Raw genomic sequence first — 16,699 nt, forward strand, 5'->3', positions numbered from 1 at the left:
GGTTTTCTAAATGATTTGTTTGTGGAAAGACAACAAGCTCAAACTGCTTTCATGTTTATTTGAAGACCAAGGACAAAAACCCGTAAACATCTTAATTTACATGAGTGGCCACTGATTGCTGCATTTACTCCAAACCCATTTACTCGCATTTATTTTCTATTAAATATAGAGAGTGCTGGGCATGTTACTTTCCAGATGCATTATGCCGCTTATTGCTAGCTACTGTTGAGCAACGGCGGATCGAACATATCCGCTTTCAACCAAAATGGCAGACTGCCTGTGTCATTTCATGCATGGCTTCTTGAAACATTTATGTGGGTCTACTCATGATAGACATGCCTACCAAACTTCATCTTGCGTCATGAAACTGGCTTTGTATTGCATTTTCAAAAATCAGTACCAATCAGTAGTGCAATAACAGAAATATGGCCGTCTGAGTGAACAGGGTTGAACTACTAAAGATTTTTTGTAGTCGACTATAATGTGATTAAAGTCGAGTGGAGGGCAATTCATCAATGATGTCATTGATATTTTTTCAGCACAGTAAAAAAAAAAAAAACAATATTTGTGCTACAGGCCAGCTTTACATAAAGACATATTTCGACAGATTGGCATAGAAACAACTGTGTTGTCTTGTTGGCCAGACATTTCATTGCTCTGCAGAGCGTTATAGTCTGGCGACGGCAGCAAACGGCCAAATAGAAAGTCCTCTGTAAATTGGCTGATCGGAAGACCAAATGCCAAAAACGTGACTAGCGATTAGTAGACTTCAAGCTTGAAACTTTGCTGCAAATAATCGACTAATCGGCTCAATCCCTAGTGAATGTCGACGTAATCACATCATCTTCCATCATCTTTGTTGGCCAAGTGTGTAAAAACAAAGGAATTTGTCTCTGGTAGTTGGAGCCGCTTCAGTACTACAGCAAACAAGCCACGAAAACAAAATGTACATTTTAGGACATAAATACATAAGTACAGAGAGTCATTTATGTAAGGTAACTAAAATTGTGTTGGATATAGTGTGACCAACATTTTGTCAATTTAACTGCTACTTTTAGAACTCTCTACAATGACTACAGATTGAAGCATCTAAAAAAAAAAAAAAAAAAAAAAAAAACCATCACATCACAGAAAGAGAGGGTACAGATTGGACCAAAAACCGAGAACAGCGAAATAATGAGCTTGCTTGAAAATTGCCAAAAAGCTCAGAGAAGCCGAGGGGCGCTGCAGAGTAATGAGCCCGGCTGGGTTCCCACTTTGTCAATTCATGGGGTTTTGTTTATAAAAAAACCAAAAAAAGTAGAGCTGCTTTAAATGGATAATTCTGTGGAAACATTAATTGTTTTTTTTGTTTTTTTTTTTGGGGGGTGGGGGGGGGGGGCATGAAAAATGTTTAACAAGTTCCAATAAATTGGAACGTAGACATTTTCCTGCAGCCCATAACCATGGAAACAGTGTATGTATGTGCGTGTGTGTGTGTGAAAGATCCGTTGCATGGTGGGAGATAAGAGAGACCGGCTGACAAGGTGGGAGTTAAGGTGGGCCGCGCGCTGAATAAATGGAGTCTGGTCTGAAATACGGAGACGGCGTCTGCTTTCTAAAACATGGTGGGAAGCTCGTTCACGTGGAGGGTTCCTTTTGTCTGAGCGCTTTTTCATTCCCGAGACCGTTTCTCTTTCAAAACTCAGACATGAGTAATCCGGCAAGACCACGAGACTGCGTGCCCTTTATACCCGCTTTCTATTTGATTGAAAAATACGTACGGCGGATACAAATACCTTCCGCTTTGTGTCGATTTTTGCTGCTGAAGCGCCTGTTTGCAGTGGAAGCCTTCGATGCCACTTGCGCTCATGCATGTTGACGTCATTCATGCATCAGATTGTTGTCATACTCTTGTTTGCAGATGGACAAAAACTGATACAAAACTTGCACAGGCGCAATGACAGATTTGATGATTTAACAACATTTATAATAAGTGTAACTTATTACGATATCAAAGGCCTAGTCACAATGACAGATTGCCGTAGACTGATTCATTCCTCACTAATATGGACAGTGTCCCTTGAAAAAGAAAAGACAAATCCATGTTTCTTTAACTCCATCAGCAAATTCTCTCCTGCCTTTGTCGCTATTTATCTCCGCGTGCTAATGCCTGTGTCATCACAGGGGACGCGGCCAGATTACGAGGCCTCGACGTCACAATCTGGTGGATCATCGGCGCTGTGTCGCAGATATGACCGTGTCATTCTCCACTTCCTCGAATTGTGCGTGCAGAAAAGTAGAATTTTGTGCTTGGAGGCATTTGAAAGTTACTTCACGTCGGGGGAAGCAGCTGGCATTCCCAGTCGACGACGACGACGACGCTCTATTTGTCACAGAAGTTTAGAACAGGAGTCAAACAGACGTGCTTACCATCTTCCATAACGTCGCGTATGGATTTGCGTGTCAGCGACGGTAATTGGACCATCGATCCGTTTGTTCACTGCACAGTCTAATCATGTCAGCAGATCAACAAATGAAGAACGGGATAATTAACAGATGGGTTTTGCTTTCTTGCGGCATTCTGCCGACCGCAAACGCCCCATACATAAAGAAGAGAAATATATGTGTACACTCCCCAAAAAGTGCCTCTGAATTCCGTGAGGTCAAGCGATATTGTCGGGGTATTATCTTTCATTGTGACTCTTTTTCTTTGGCTTTTCAAATTCGTCCTCAACTGGCATCACCTTTTATTCGTGTTATGTTCACTGATTGGTTTGTTAAATACATAATACTTCCAAATAGAATACAGTATTTGTTAATTTACTGATGTTAGATGCTTAAATAATTGATTAATCTGTCGATTATTTTTCGATTAATCTGTTAAAAACATTTCCTCTAGTTTATTAAAAAAAACAGGACATTATTTCAAATTGACGGGGGAGAAAATGCATCAACATAAACGGATTATGATTAAGTTACTGGTTAAGTCCGTAACGTCAGAAAATTGGCAAAAATGTTCATCATTGTTTTTCAAAATAAAAGCAGATGTTTGCAAAGGTCTTTTTGAGATTAAACATGAAGCTCATCAGTCTGCTTTCATGGAGGGCTTGAAAAATCTGCGAATATTTATTATCGAGAGGCTGAAATTCCAAGGATTTGGACAATTTCAAGTCCAACAATGGCTCTAAACCATTAATGGATGATGAAAATATTTATTGATCAATTTGATAATTGATTAGTTGTCGAGTAACCGATTAATCGTTGCACCCCTAAAATTGAAAGTTTGGGGCAACTGTCCTCCTAGTTAGGAAGTTAGTTTTGAAGCCCTGGCTGTTGAAAGAACATTTTTGAAATGGACTTCCACTAACTAAAATGGGTTTATTCCAATACAAGTTCATTAGTGAATAATCATTCCTCCTTTGTCATATGTTGCACATCCAAAGGAACATCAAATGAGTACTTTCACACATTTTCAATTTTTTTCAAATTAATTTAATTGTTTTTTTATTTTTACAATCAGATCCGAACAAGTCACCAAATACCGAGCCCGTTAATTAGCGGCCATGTTCCGATTCCTCCCAGCATTGCGGCGAACTCCCCAAACATTTCCTATTTTTGACAATTAGCTCTTTGCTTCTGAGTATTCCGCGAGAGTTTCGCAGAGTGTGGTTGTGCACTTATTTGCACACATTTGCATCTCGTTAGCACTTCAAACCTACAAACTTGAAAGACTCCTTGTCAGGGAACTCTCATCTTCCTCCCTCGCTCATCTCCTGTGCTTCACACTCCCGGGTCGCTCCCCTCTCTTCTCTCTCTCTCTTTCTCATGGCCAGTGATGAAGGAACTTGAGGACATCCATTAGGACGCTTAACCCTCCTACTCGGACTAATGACAGCTGCCAGTGTACTGTGTGTCACTGATGCGTGCAAATTGAAGACGCACAAAGGCAACTTTCGCCGAACTGTTTTAAAATGTTTTTCGTTTAGGAGGAAGGGTGAACTGACAAATTTGCCTCATCGATAGAGCTAAAACTAACTAAAAATACACACACAAAGAAAACAAGTGGGGGAAAAGGATTTGGCCAAGAATATAATAATACTGCTTATAATACGGTGATGCCTCGAATTTTTGGAGATATGAGCCATCGCTTGGCCAATTTTTGCAAGCAACAATTTTAGTTAAGAGCGCTAGCTACGGCGGCGGTGAACTTCACAAGCAGCAGTTTGGCAAATAGATAGAAGTGGTTTCTTCAAGCCGTTTATTACCACTCCCAGTTAAGGTTGGCTGTAAAATTAAGCATTAACAAAGAGAATAACACGTGTATTGAACAAAACCACATTAACTTGTTTTACAAAAGTCCGCTAGCTTAATGCTAACACGCAATGAAACCGCCAAACACAGGTTAATGACCGCCACTGAAATTCTCAATATCAAATTGTTAACTGCAGATCTTTTCAAAATGTATTAAAAAGCCTGTCTGTTATTCATAAACGGATGATCAATTTTTAAGTATTGTTTCAGACAAAAGGGAAATAGAATTTGTGAAGCAATTTATTTATTTATTTATTTATTTCGCAGGTGCAGATCTGCTGCTTGTGTCAAGGTACCCTCTGACCTCTGCATGACTTCGGTTATGTTTAGTACGTATGATCATTAGCTTAGCATTTCCGACTACATTCTTGTGAAATCACGCAAACGCCGTTTAGTATGAAAAGTGTGGGCTGTGGAAATGTTGTAGAAAACCACCATTATTGTATCATACCGCAGCAGTCAGCGATCAAACATTACATTTGTACTTACGGTACACCGCATGCGTCAACACAAATTCAACTTGATATGTCAAGGTGCGTTAAACCACAATGTCATAATGATGGAAAATGACGGAAAATGACTACAATGACTTTTGACCGTCAAGGTGGTTCATCTCTGTGTTGCGTCTCGTGTTCGCTGAATAATTCAATAAGCAGCCAGTGACGTCAAAACCAACATACGGTAAGTACGCCACTCGGTTTATCTAAATAAGGCTGCACTCTTTTCTCTATTTAAAGACTCCATAAAATCAACGACGTCATTTTAGCACAGTAAGCCCTCGGAGGAGAGAAAAGGACGCTTATAAGATGACCTCCCTTCAACCTCTCAGGTGCACATTCTTACAATTAAATATCCTCACAAGGTCACCTTGTCCCAGTTGAACCTGTTATGTATGTGATGAGGTTTTGTCCAGAGGGGGGGAAAAAATAGTTTTCACGCACCTCCCAACCTACAGAAACAAAGCCCTCCATCTAGTTATCGCCATCACCACTTGTCTGTCTTCTTTAAATCTCCAGAAAACACATATGCATATATTGGAGAATGTTTTTGGTTTTTTTCCCTCTCTGCTCCAACAAGGTGATGGTGGAATGTGTTGACCAGGATTGAGCGTCATTAATGAGAGGCAGTTGTTGTTGTTTGCAATGAAAAGGTAAGTGCTGCCAAGCAAAGCGCTAGCATGAACACATTGTATGGTAATTACATTTACCGTTATTCACTATTTTTCGCATTAACCAGATACTAAGTGCACATTTGATGTGAAGAAGAGTAAGTGAAGTCGAAATGTAGTGCTGATATCAGTTTTGAATGATGTTTTTTGGGGGTGAGGCACCAATACTCACATCACATCGACTGCACAATATTATTGTGTAATACTGTGTGTCTGTTTGGGTTATTATCGAGAAAAGACAGCAGGAATAAAGACATGTTAATATTTACTACCGGCGCAGCTTCTTCAAGACTCCCCGAGGGACAGAACCACACTGTTCCAGCTGAAACGGAGGTCCCCCGGACCTGACCACAATCGTGACAATTGGTGGCGGGCATAGAAGGGCAATAACAAAGCGCTGCTCTTTGGGACTTAAAAGACGATCCAGACCCATCCGCAACAGGTGAAAATCTTCACTACACAGAGACTATATAATTTTTATATAGTGAGTTTTACCACCTAAGCCTGTAAAAACAATCACTTCAAAATTTGCTATACAGCAAACTATCAACATTTTCTGATTGTAGAGGCTATCTGAACCACCCACAGCGGCTTAATAATATAAAATCTTTAATTCAAACTGAAGGTTTTTTTTTTTTTTTTTTTTTTCCCCAAGAAAGCCTGGTGTTGAAATCAGCACATCACAAATAGGCACCTTGAACTGTACTTCCCGACAAGCCGTCTATCTCTGATAAAGCTCGAACAACAACAAGGGAGGCCTTGTCGGCTGAACAACACGCAAGCCACTCTTTCATCTGCCGGCATCTGCTGACTCTCAACTAGTACACGCAAGCTTTAGACATGGATGTTTGCTGTACGTTTGCATTCGGAGGGAGCAACCTAAGAGTGGAGGGGTCATATAACTGTAAACTCGAGCCACAAGAATAAGTATGCAGTTTCACATACAGTTTCACAAATGACTCGCTGGGGTGCAGTCATTTTAGCCATTTTGTGCAGAGGATAAAGAATATATGGACAACTTAATCATAAAAGCAACTTTACTGTCATACGAGGAGCAGGGAGCATGATTGTGTTTGTTCCTTTTGGGAAATTTTATGTTTCCTCATCTAGCTGGATGTCCCCTGAGGTACTGTACACACACACACACACACACACACACACGTGATGAAATATTGGTCTGAATATCCATCTGCACTGATGGCTTTTCAGGAGCAAGCATAAAAAAAGCAATCAAACTTCATTTAAATATGATCTAATAACCGCCGTCAGCATGCCTTTGGGCGAAACAATCTAACGTGCAAATCTGCCCATGAATTATTCACACTGGTGCTCAATCACAGCGTTAGGTAGCAATTATTGTTAATGTCTGATCAATCACAACCGATGCATGCGCCACATGAGGCAAAGAAAAAAAACATTATGAAGGGGGAAAGAATTGCAATTGAAAATAATCTCACACAAATTAGCTTTAAATGCATCAAAGCACAGTTGCATCACCTGCTTTTGACATACTTGGCAAATCAGAATCAGAATCAGAATCATCTTTATTTGGCAAGTATGTCCAAAACACACAAGGAATTTGTCTCCGGTAGTTGGAGCCGCTCTAGTACAACAAACAGTCAATTTACAGAACACTTTGGGGACATAAAGACATTGACAAAAAACAATAAACAATAAACAATACAATACACAATAAAACAATAAAGACAATTCTGCATTTACACTTTCAAAAAAATCTATTCAAATACTGTAACAATATAAAAAAAACTGCATGCATGAATTGTGTGAAATAAAAAAGCGGGTGGGTCTCGATATTATCACGCAAATCTACAGGATTTAGTTTCGGGATTAAATAAAGGCACCAAAAGGGAACATCTTCACCAAAAATAGTAGCTCACGCTTCATGTTGCCTCGGCAACCCTCTTTGCATCATATGCGCCAATTACAATCACACTCGGCAGACGTTGACCAAATCCCTAATTATTCTTCAATTAGGCAACATTCTTGCATTTGATCTCGTTTCATGTTGTTACTGCTGATTTATCACTCAATCTGGATGTTGGCAATCAATTGGCTGCTAATTGTGCCTGATGAAAATGAGTGATTGAAATGCAAACTTTTCCTTCCAAAAGTAGTTTCTAAGTACACGTCTGGAGCCACGCATTTGCATTTTTACGTAATAATGACGCATTTACTTATAAATCAGAAAGAAGTGCTGATAAAGGGAAAGAAAAAAAAAATCAAAGGTTACAGGAGGAGATGCAGGAAGTGGGCTGTTGAGTTTGTATTATTTCCTGTTTAATGAAGTTGTTGAGCTTGCAGCAGCTTTGCGTCATCTTTGCATCACAAGCTGGGAAACTTTTAATGTTGCACATCAACACAACACTTCGCCAAAATCATTTTCAATCACTGATTTACAAAAAAAAAAAATCACTAATTTATTACACAGTTATTGACCCAGGCTAAAATTAGCTCCTCTATGACAAAGAAAAAACAAAAAAAAAACGTGTCCCTACCTCATTACACCGACGGCTGAACATTGCCATATTATATCATATTCATTGGGGATACGTCAACTACGTTAAAGTGACTCGCCCGCAGTCTGTGGCGCAAGGAAGGTTGCACGGCGCCGCTGATATAGGACAGCAGGCGGCCACTTTTCCATGAATGGCCCTCCATACATGCATTCAGTATTCTGATTAAATTACTTTTATTGGATTAATTTCATACAGAATAAAAAAGAAACAAACAAAAAAAACACGCTGTTCTTCAAAGTGTAGCATTTCAGACAGAGTGTGGCGCACGTCTCGCTGGCGACGACATATGTGCTATGTAAGCTAATTTCACATTTAAAGTGTGCTGTACTTTTCAAAGGGATTTCAGTGAGATTCACAAGTTCACATTCACGGGAAAATACAGTTTGGTCCTCAGCCTCTTAGTTGAAATCTATGTCTTCAACAATACTTTCTTGACACCAATCACTGCTTTTTTGTTAGTCACAGCTTTGGCTCCATCTTGTGGCAAAGGGTGTTACAGAAAAAGCAGAAGAATACATAAATAGGTGCGTTTTTCGGTGACTAGCTGAGGATAGGCTCCACAGGAAATCAAAACAAAACATGAACAGGTGAATTTGTGAATAGCGAACCACACATTTGTGGGGGTTCACTCTACTTTTAGTGTATACTGTAATTGTTTGTCTACTTTAATTAAGGTTTTATAATGGTGACCCTGGAATGAATTATTCCAAATATAGAATCAGAATCATCTTTATTTTACCAAGTATGTCCAAAAAAATTTATATATATATATATATATATAGTAAATAAGCGCAATGCGAAATTTTGTATTTAAACTGTCAACCAGTGCCATATAATGGATTGATGTCGACCTTCCGTGTACCCTTGAGGACTAAAAATGTTTTTATCAAATAGCCCCTGATAGGAAAAAGGTCTCCCCCTTAGCAAACAAGCGATTACTGTTAAGACTAAAAACACTCCCATGGTTCAACAAAACAAAACACTACACTCTAATTCTGACTCGAATATTCCACAGTAGCAGTCCATCGAGTCCAGCAGCATGCTTTTAATTTCCAAGTACATGTCTTTAAATGCGGAAGGAAGACATCTTTGCCCGGGGCGTATCATCAATAATGTCTAAGCCCAGCCAAAGTCATCCATGCAAAATGATCCACTGTGACACTGTTATTTCCATAAGATATGATTATAGGCCAAAAAGGCCCGGGGAGTTAACTTACAAGCTGCCACAATATCACCGGTGTCCAGCAAACCTCAAACACTGCTCATCCATCATTGTTTACAGCCACAATTAAAATCCAAATCCATCACCATTTCGCCAAATACACGTGTTAGCATTGGCAAAGCGCATCATAAAAAGCTCAGCCGGCGAGCCGTAAAACAAACTATTGTCATTTAAATAAAAGGCTATAATTGGCCTTTTTCCATCCGTCTGATTTTTATGTCCCACATAGCTCGAGTGTGTGAACAAGCAGCATGCGTGCGAGCGTGAAGGTGAAGTCGCCCCGCAACTCCCCAGCTCACGCTGTAGCACCTCCTCACGTGTCGACTTCCTTATGCCATATTTTGGACCAAAAAAAAATGCCGTTTGCCTTTGTAGACACATTAATCATGGATGAAATCCTTTAAAAAACAATAAAATGTGTTAATAATGTTTGTAGCACAGCTTTCACTATATTAGAATGTTGACACATTTGGACAACCATGAAGTGCGATACAAGTATTACAAGTGGTACGTGGGCTTCCTAGTGTGGTACGGGAAAGAATCGCTGAATTAAATCTTCAAACTGTGCGTAATGTTATAGTGGCTTGAGTACATTTCTGAAGTACAGTTCAGTTTTATTTAACTTTGAACTACAATACATTTGCATTGAATCTTTTCGAACCGTTTGTTTTCAAACATATATTTAGGCCCTATTTTTATTTGTGCAATACCGGTACATATTCATTACACATGCAGTCATTACAAGTCAAGTACAAATACGTTCAAATACGGCCTGCCTGCGTTTAATAGCTTTTGGAGGCAGCAATCAAATGTGGAAAAATGCGTTATTGTATCAATTACGACAGCAGGCATCAATACCCCCGTGATTAGCCTCCAATCGATCACGACTGGCGCACTAAAAATCCCACTGCCATGATGATGATGATGACGATGGCGGCTGAAGGTAAATGTTTCTTTCTCTGTCCTTGCAATAACGAGAGAAATGGCCATAGCGGTAGGAGACTTGAACTAACTTGGGATTGTCATCACGCTTTGATTAAAGACCAAAAATAGTGGATATCAATGAAATACAGTTCAAAGGATGTAATGGAATTGATTGATTATTATATGAGTGATAAATTATAATAGCAAAACAACGCAATTTTTTTTAAATATAGTTTACATTTTTCATTGACATTATATGAGAGGTCATGCCAATACAGTTTTATTATTATTATTAGTGGGATAAGTAAAATATTTTATGTATTTGTAAGATACAGTTCCGGAAAAACACTTGACTGGACATTTTGAGTATTTTGACCTTTTGTTTTTGTTTTCGACAAATAAATTCTCAAATTAATATATATATATATATATATATATATATATATATATATATATATATTATTCATTTATTTGTCTACATGTATATTTTTAAATTTTCTGAATTTGTGATTGGAATGTGGGAGTTGTGTTGTCGGTAGTAGTAAAACAAAAACGTTCATTCTACTAAAACATATATTTATGAAAAGCAAAATCAGAGAGACTGATCATTTTGCAGTTGTCTCTTAATATTTTCCAGAGTTGTAAATGATGAAAACACTACTGATGAAATACTTCTACAACTACTAGTACTATTACTAGTGGTACAAGTAGTTATTATGTATTACTACTACCAGTAGTAATACTACTACGACTAATAATAAGAATAACAATGATTAAATATAAATATTTTATAGATGTGAAAGAGTTGCTTGAGTTTTGCCAAAGTTGTCGACAGCTTGTTATGACGCCTTTCGTTAGCTAGCCGCTGAGAATTCTCGGCTTTATTTGCTCGTCTGTATTTCCCGCGTTTGACAGCAGCCATCACTGTTTGGTCCTGATAAAGGTTACGCTCGGCTTCGTCCGACCGCAAAATGGCTCCTTTTCGCATTAGCTCGCAGACCTTTTTCAGTTCGAACGAGTAAATGTCGGACATGTCCAAACGGCCCATGTGCGATAGCCTGCGGTCATCTTTCCAGTTACTCTTTTACTGTATGTGCAAAAGCGCCGTGTTAAGAGTATGGGGAGCCTGCAACGGGGCTCATGCGGAAGTAGGTCTTAAACCAAATTTGCATGTTTATTTTGGGAGCCTTATTAGCATTGGCAAACATGAACATCCTGCACAAGGAAGGCTGGGAGAAAGATAGGAAGTACAGAGCAAAATGAGATTTTTCATCAATTATTACATTGATTCAAGTTTCTAAACAGAGCTCTCAATCAATGACATCTTCTCTTTTTTAATCATGGCTCAAATTGATACAAATAATAATAACAAAATACTGTAGATTGCGATGTGATATGTTCTTTCGGGTTAAAATTGAAATGTTTGGCAGCTTCGTTAACTCAAGGGATTGTTAAACTCACAAGGTTTTCCATAGATTATATTGTTTCTCATTTGAAAGCTTGGCTTTAATTCCACGTAGATGTGCTCGAATAAGATGTTTCAAGATTCTGTCTCATCGTGTATTTTTCCAAGTGATGTATTTTTAAAGATGTGTTTGCGTAATGGAAAGCGGTGGTGAATTGGGGCTGCAAGGGGGAGTTCAAGAAGACCCGTGGATGTGTCCAAAGCAACAACTTGTATCTTTATAATACTCAACTTGCCGATTTAATGCAATAAAAATCAAACGCTGAACTTGTAAAGACAAGAATGACAGAAGTTAATTCATGCTATTACTCCTTTAGATACTTCTTTCAGCTGCTAAAACACTTTCAATCTTTAAATTATGTATTTTTGACAACCACTCACCCTGATGGTTGGGTGTGTTTATATTCAGTGTAATCCATCTTGCTAAAGGACAACATTAAATCCCTTCACTGTATAATTAGTGGAGTTACAGTACCTGGCATTGTACTGTTAAAAATACGCACAAATAACAAACTGTACATGTTCATTGGATGATGACTAGAAAATCTTTGTAGAAAATGACCTGAACCTTGAGTCTGACTTATAACACAACAAAAGTTTCTTTTCTTAGCTTGTGTTCGTGAAAAGCAGTGATTTTTACTTATATGCATCCATCCATTTTCTACCGCTTTTCCGAGGTCGGGGGGAGGTAGCTTGAGCAGGGACGCCCAGACTTCCTTCCTTCTCTTCAATGGTGAGAAGACTGGGCATCTGACATTAAAAATGACTTAAGCAGTTATGCTAAATTGCTATATATCTCATTTGTGAAACCAGTCTTGGAACCTTTCTGACACGCCGAGTACATTGGACACATGTGGAGACAAGATTGTTGTCACTGCTACAACCCGCACGCTTTGTGCTTCGCGGTTTGATCTGATCGCGGGCATGGCTAGTATTTCCCTTGATTTGTGTGAACGGGCAGATATGTTTTCAGGCAGAACCGTTTGTTTGTGCGGATGAGCGACTCAGCGGAAGCTAATGCGGCCAAAGCATCTCTGATCCCTCAGTTAGTGGTTGAGGCGATTATGGACTTTTGAGTGTGCTCCGTTTGCATGTGTATGTGCTATGATTTTAGCCAGTTTTCTCCAGGAAAGGAAGAACACAAGTCCTCACCTGCAGTGCCGATGGACGCCGGCCACAGTTTCAATGATGGAGCACTCGCCCTCGTTGAGGCAAAAGGCCAAGTCCTTATCTTCTATGCAAGGCTTGAAAACCTCTGACCGCAGGCTGGGCTGTGTTGGGGCCATCGCTGAAGGAAAAACAAAATAAATTGTCAAATTCAGTACTTAAAACAAGAAAACAGTGAAGAAAAGGGATGTTTAGTTCTTTACAGGCTCTTTTTTTCAGCAGTTACAATGACTGTATTTTTTTTAAATGTTAAATTTACTAAAGAACTTACTAAAATACCAACATACAAGCCACAACCCTAAAGCTGTATCGTAACTGGATGGATGGCTAGACTAACATAAGAGCATTGTCCGCCTGCAAAGTCTCTTTAACCTTTCTTTAGTTTGTTGGACAGAGACAGAGATTTGTTGCTAGATCTCCTAGGCTAAAGAACTGAGCGTTGGTAAACAGGTTCGGTGATGAGCAGCCTTTATCCTAAAAGCCTTGAAAACAAATCAACAAGGTCTTTAAAGACAAGATAAGACAGGGATGGTGTGATCCTACGTGTCAATATCTCTTGCAGCTTAGCTCGCTTTCACACCAATGCTGTGTTTTCTCTTGTCAGAAGCAGATTTGTGTTCACACAGTGAAAATTCCTGAAGCGAGTTTGGTTACACCAAATAAAACAAATGGCACCAAGGGGGGGGGGGGGGTGCACTAGAGTTTTGAAGGCTGCTAGAAGTGTGAAGTACACCAATTAGAGCACCCAAATTAACAGAACATCAAATGTGTAAATTTGTGCTGCGCCTTACAGGTGCAGTAATCGTGAAGGGGCCGGGATGGTACCTTGAGGAACACCATGAGGGAAAATATGACCTTTAGAATAAAAAGTAATGTATTTAAAAGAAATATGAAAAGTCTAAATTCCCTGTTTACATTTTTTTTTTTTCGATGCGAGTTCGATTTAAAAAATTAAACCAAGAAAAATCATTTCACTTTTTACACCATTAATGTGACCTGTAACTTGTACTACTCAATTGTAAAACAAAATAAATCTTCTCGAGAGGGGAATTGAAAATAAATAACTGAGATAAGGTTGTTGCACAAGTGTGGACACCCTCTTATAACTAGGATGTGGCTGTGTTCAGAATTAACCAATCACATTCAAACTCATCTTAAAAGGGAGTCCACATACGCCTGCCACCATCTAAGGTGCCTCTAATTAACCCCGAATAAAGTTAAATTGTTCTAGTAGGTTTTTCTGGACATGCTTTGCTATTTCACGGAACAAAGAGTCCCTAAGGGGATTTTGTTAACACTAGTAATTGTTCATAATTCCCTACACCTTGTGTAAGGCTCCAAAAAAAAAAAAAAAAAAAAAAAAAAAAACCCATCCCCAAAGAATGATGCTGCCACTGCTATGCTTCAATGTAGGTATGATGTTCTTTGGTGATGAGCAGTGTTGTGTTTGTGCCAAACATACCTTTTGGAATTAAGTTCAACCTTGGTTTTAACATTTTCCAAAAAGGTATTTGAAATCTCCCAAACGCATGTCAAAAGTTGTTTTATGGACTCTACGAAACCAAGGTTGGACTTTTCGGGCATAATTACAAAAAGGTAGACCACATTTTTGACTGTTCATAATATTTTAACCAAATCAAATGACAAATAACTCTGTTTTCAGACCCTACTACAACTATTTGTTGTTGTTGACAAAAGGAAGGTTTGAAGAGAATAACATTTTATTTCTTGGTGCTAAAATAAAAAATATATAATTCAATGGGGATAAAACAATAAAATGGTATATTACATTTACATTAGATTTATATATCCTTTTTACATAACTGTACAAGGAAACCTTACATTAAACGTACTTATTGCGTGCTGGATCTATTGCGCCAATACCAAAGCAGTAATAAATCACAACATGAAGGAGCAATACGTTAAGATTACATTACATAAAGAACAGGGTGAAGGGCCTTGTGATGTGCACTTAATTCCCTTCTCTAGTCTGACCCTGAGTGGCCCTTACAACTTCGAGAGCCTGGCGGCCATCCTTCAGCACTGCAATGCAGAGAGCTCCGCCCTGTGATATGCTGTATGCGCAGCTGTCAAACAAGCTCTCGTGGCAGGACATCAGTATTGGGAGCTAGCACGGGGAGCTACACGCTAGCGCATGCCGACCCACAAACACAGAAAGAACTTTCACTCCGTCATATAATCGTCTAGCACTGCAAATGGGATTGACTGGTATTACGCTCAATACCTTTCCATCACAATTGGATTACACATCATTCTCCTTTTCACCCATTTCCATTATTCGTGCGAGCGCCGTTGGGAAAATCCCAGGCACCGATATTTTCCTAATTGCCATTCTGAGCCCATGCCGATCATCTGGCACACATTTGACGGCCATGCTGCCTCGCATGCCGCGTGTCTCTTGGCCGGTGGTGGCCTCTCGACAGATGCTCTCGTCAACGATCGCTCGTGGCGAAATAAAAACACCGTAATCTGTTTGTTGTGCCCCAGTGTCTCGTTCAATCTGTGTTTTGTTTATGGCCATTGATCAATCAATCTGGGGCTCAGATGTAAGGCGAGAGATGATGAGCGATCAAACGGATCACAAAAAGTGAAATATGTGGCTCCCGCGACCAAAGACTGCTGGGTGAGAGTAAACAGGACTATATAAATCACTGTATGTATCACACCAATATGGAAAATGCATATAGTTCATTTTTTAAAATAAAATTATGTACTTAGAAAGAATATAATTTCCTGGCACATATAATAAGACTGCCTAGTGTAATCCAACACAAGGGGAAATTTCGCATTTTATTAGCTAGTATTACTCGGTGTACATTGACAATTATAAATGTCTTTATTCTAGTGGCTGTAGTTTCCTAAATTAAACATCTGACCACAAATTGAATGGAAAAGGGAACATTGGATGGAACTCTGGGGGCCATCACACATGTTGGTGGCAGAGGAAGTGGAATATTGACATTCAGCTACTAAAAATTGTGAGCCACAATACCCAAAGCACCAGAGGACATTTATAGTATGTTTATTACAGTATTGTTGACGTAGTTGGCAGGACTATATTACAGTGAGAGGAGTTTCTAATATTTTAGCTGCCTCATTTAGCTTCACGAGAGTCAAATGTCTTATCTTCCAGACACCTGGTAAAATAAATAACTATTAACTAAACATAACATGTTATATATCCAAACTTGCCCTAGGATAGTACCCTGAGGGACACCATCAGTGATTAGGCCAGAGGAAGCTAAAAAAACAATGGTTGAGACTAGAGCCTGACTTGAGTCATCATACAGAAGACAGCACATAACTACTAGTATGTATTATAGTTTGCACTTGTGTAGCGATACAATGTATTATACTGAGAGGTATTTCAAACATTTTAGTCACTTTGCCTTATTTAGCTGCGTACGAGAGTGACAATATGTTGGATACTGTGAGAATCTTCAACCAAACAAAATGTTTAACCATCCAAAATTTTAAAGATGAAAGTGAATAGAAGGGGCCTTTACATGGAACCATGAGGGACTGTATGCTGTGGTTTCTAAGTTATCATACAAACGTGGACACCATGAATCATTTCAACCTAGGCTGTCTAGGTATAGGGGGGTTCCCAAAAATATCAAATAAAAAGGAAATTTCAAATGGACAGCCTGCACAGGAATTTGAAATCTCATTCCGGAGTTTGTTGATGCTATGGAGAAACAAATGATCTTTAGATATTTTCATTATGAATACACTGGCATTTAATGTCGACATCACAGTGCATCAATGACAATTATGAAACTGCGCTGATACACTAGTATCAAATAATGATATCGTGATGTATCATTTGTTTCTTACAATACACTATCAATACCAAGCATTCAATAGCAATATTGCAAGGTATTGTATCGTTGCTTGTTACA

The 16,699-nt window shown here is 39.0% G+C and overlaps 1 protein-coding gene across 3 annotated transcripts in view; it reads right to left on the bottom strand.

Moving 5' to 3' along the window:
• The window catches only part of nrg3b (neuregulin 3b), a 167,815-nt gene that overhangs the window by 59,873 nt on the left and 91,243 nt on the right, over nt 1–16,699 (bottom strand). For all 3 annotated transcript variants that reach the window (XM_061706754.1, XM_061706753.1, XM_061706755.1), the window contains exon 2: nt 12,762–12,897. In XM_061706754.1, the coding sequence (XP_061562738.1) occupies nt 12,762–12,897 (136 nt within the window). The remainder of the gene's footprint in view (nt 1–12,761; nt 12,898–16,699) is intronic.

This window comes from Phycodurus eques, chromosome 19 (assembly GCF_024500275.1).
Source record: "Phycodurus eques isolate BA_2022a chromosome 19, UOR_Pequ_1.1, whole genome shotgun sequence".
Classification (NCBI taxonomy): Eukaryota; Metazoa; Chordata; class Actinopteri; order Syngnathiformes; family Syngnathidae; genus Phycodurus; species Phycodurus eques.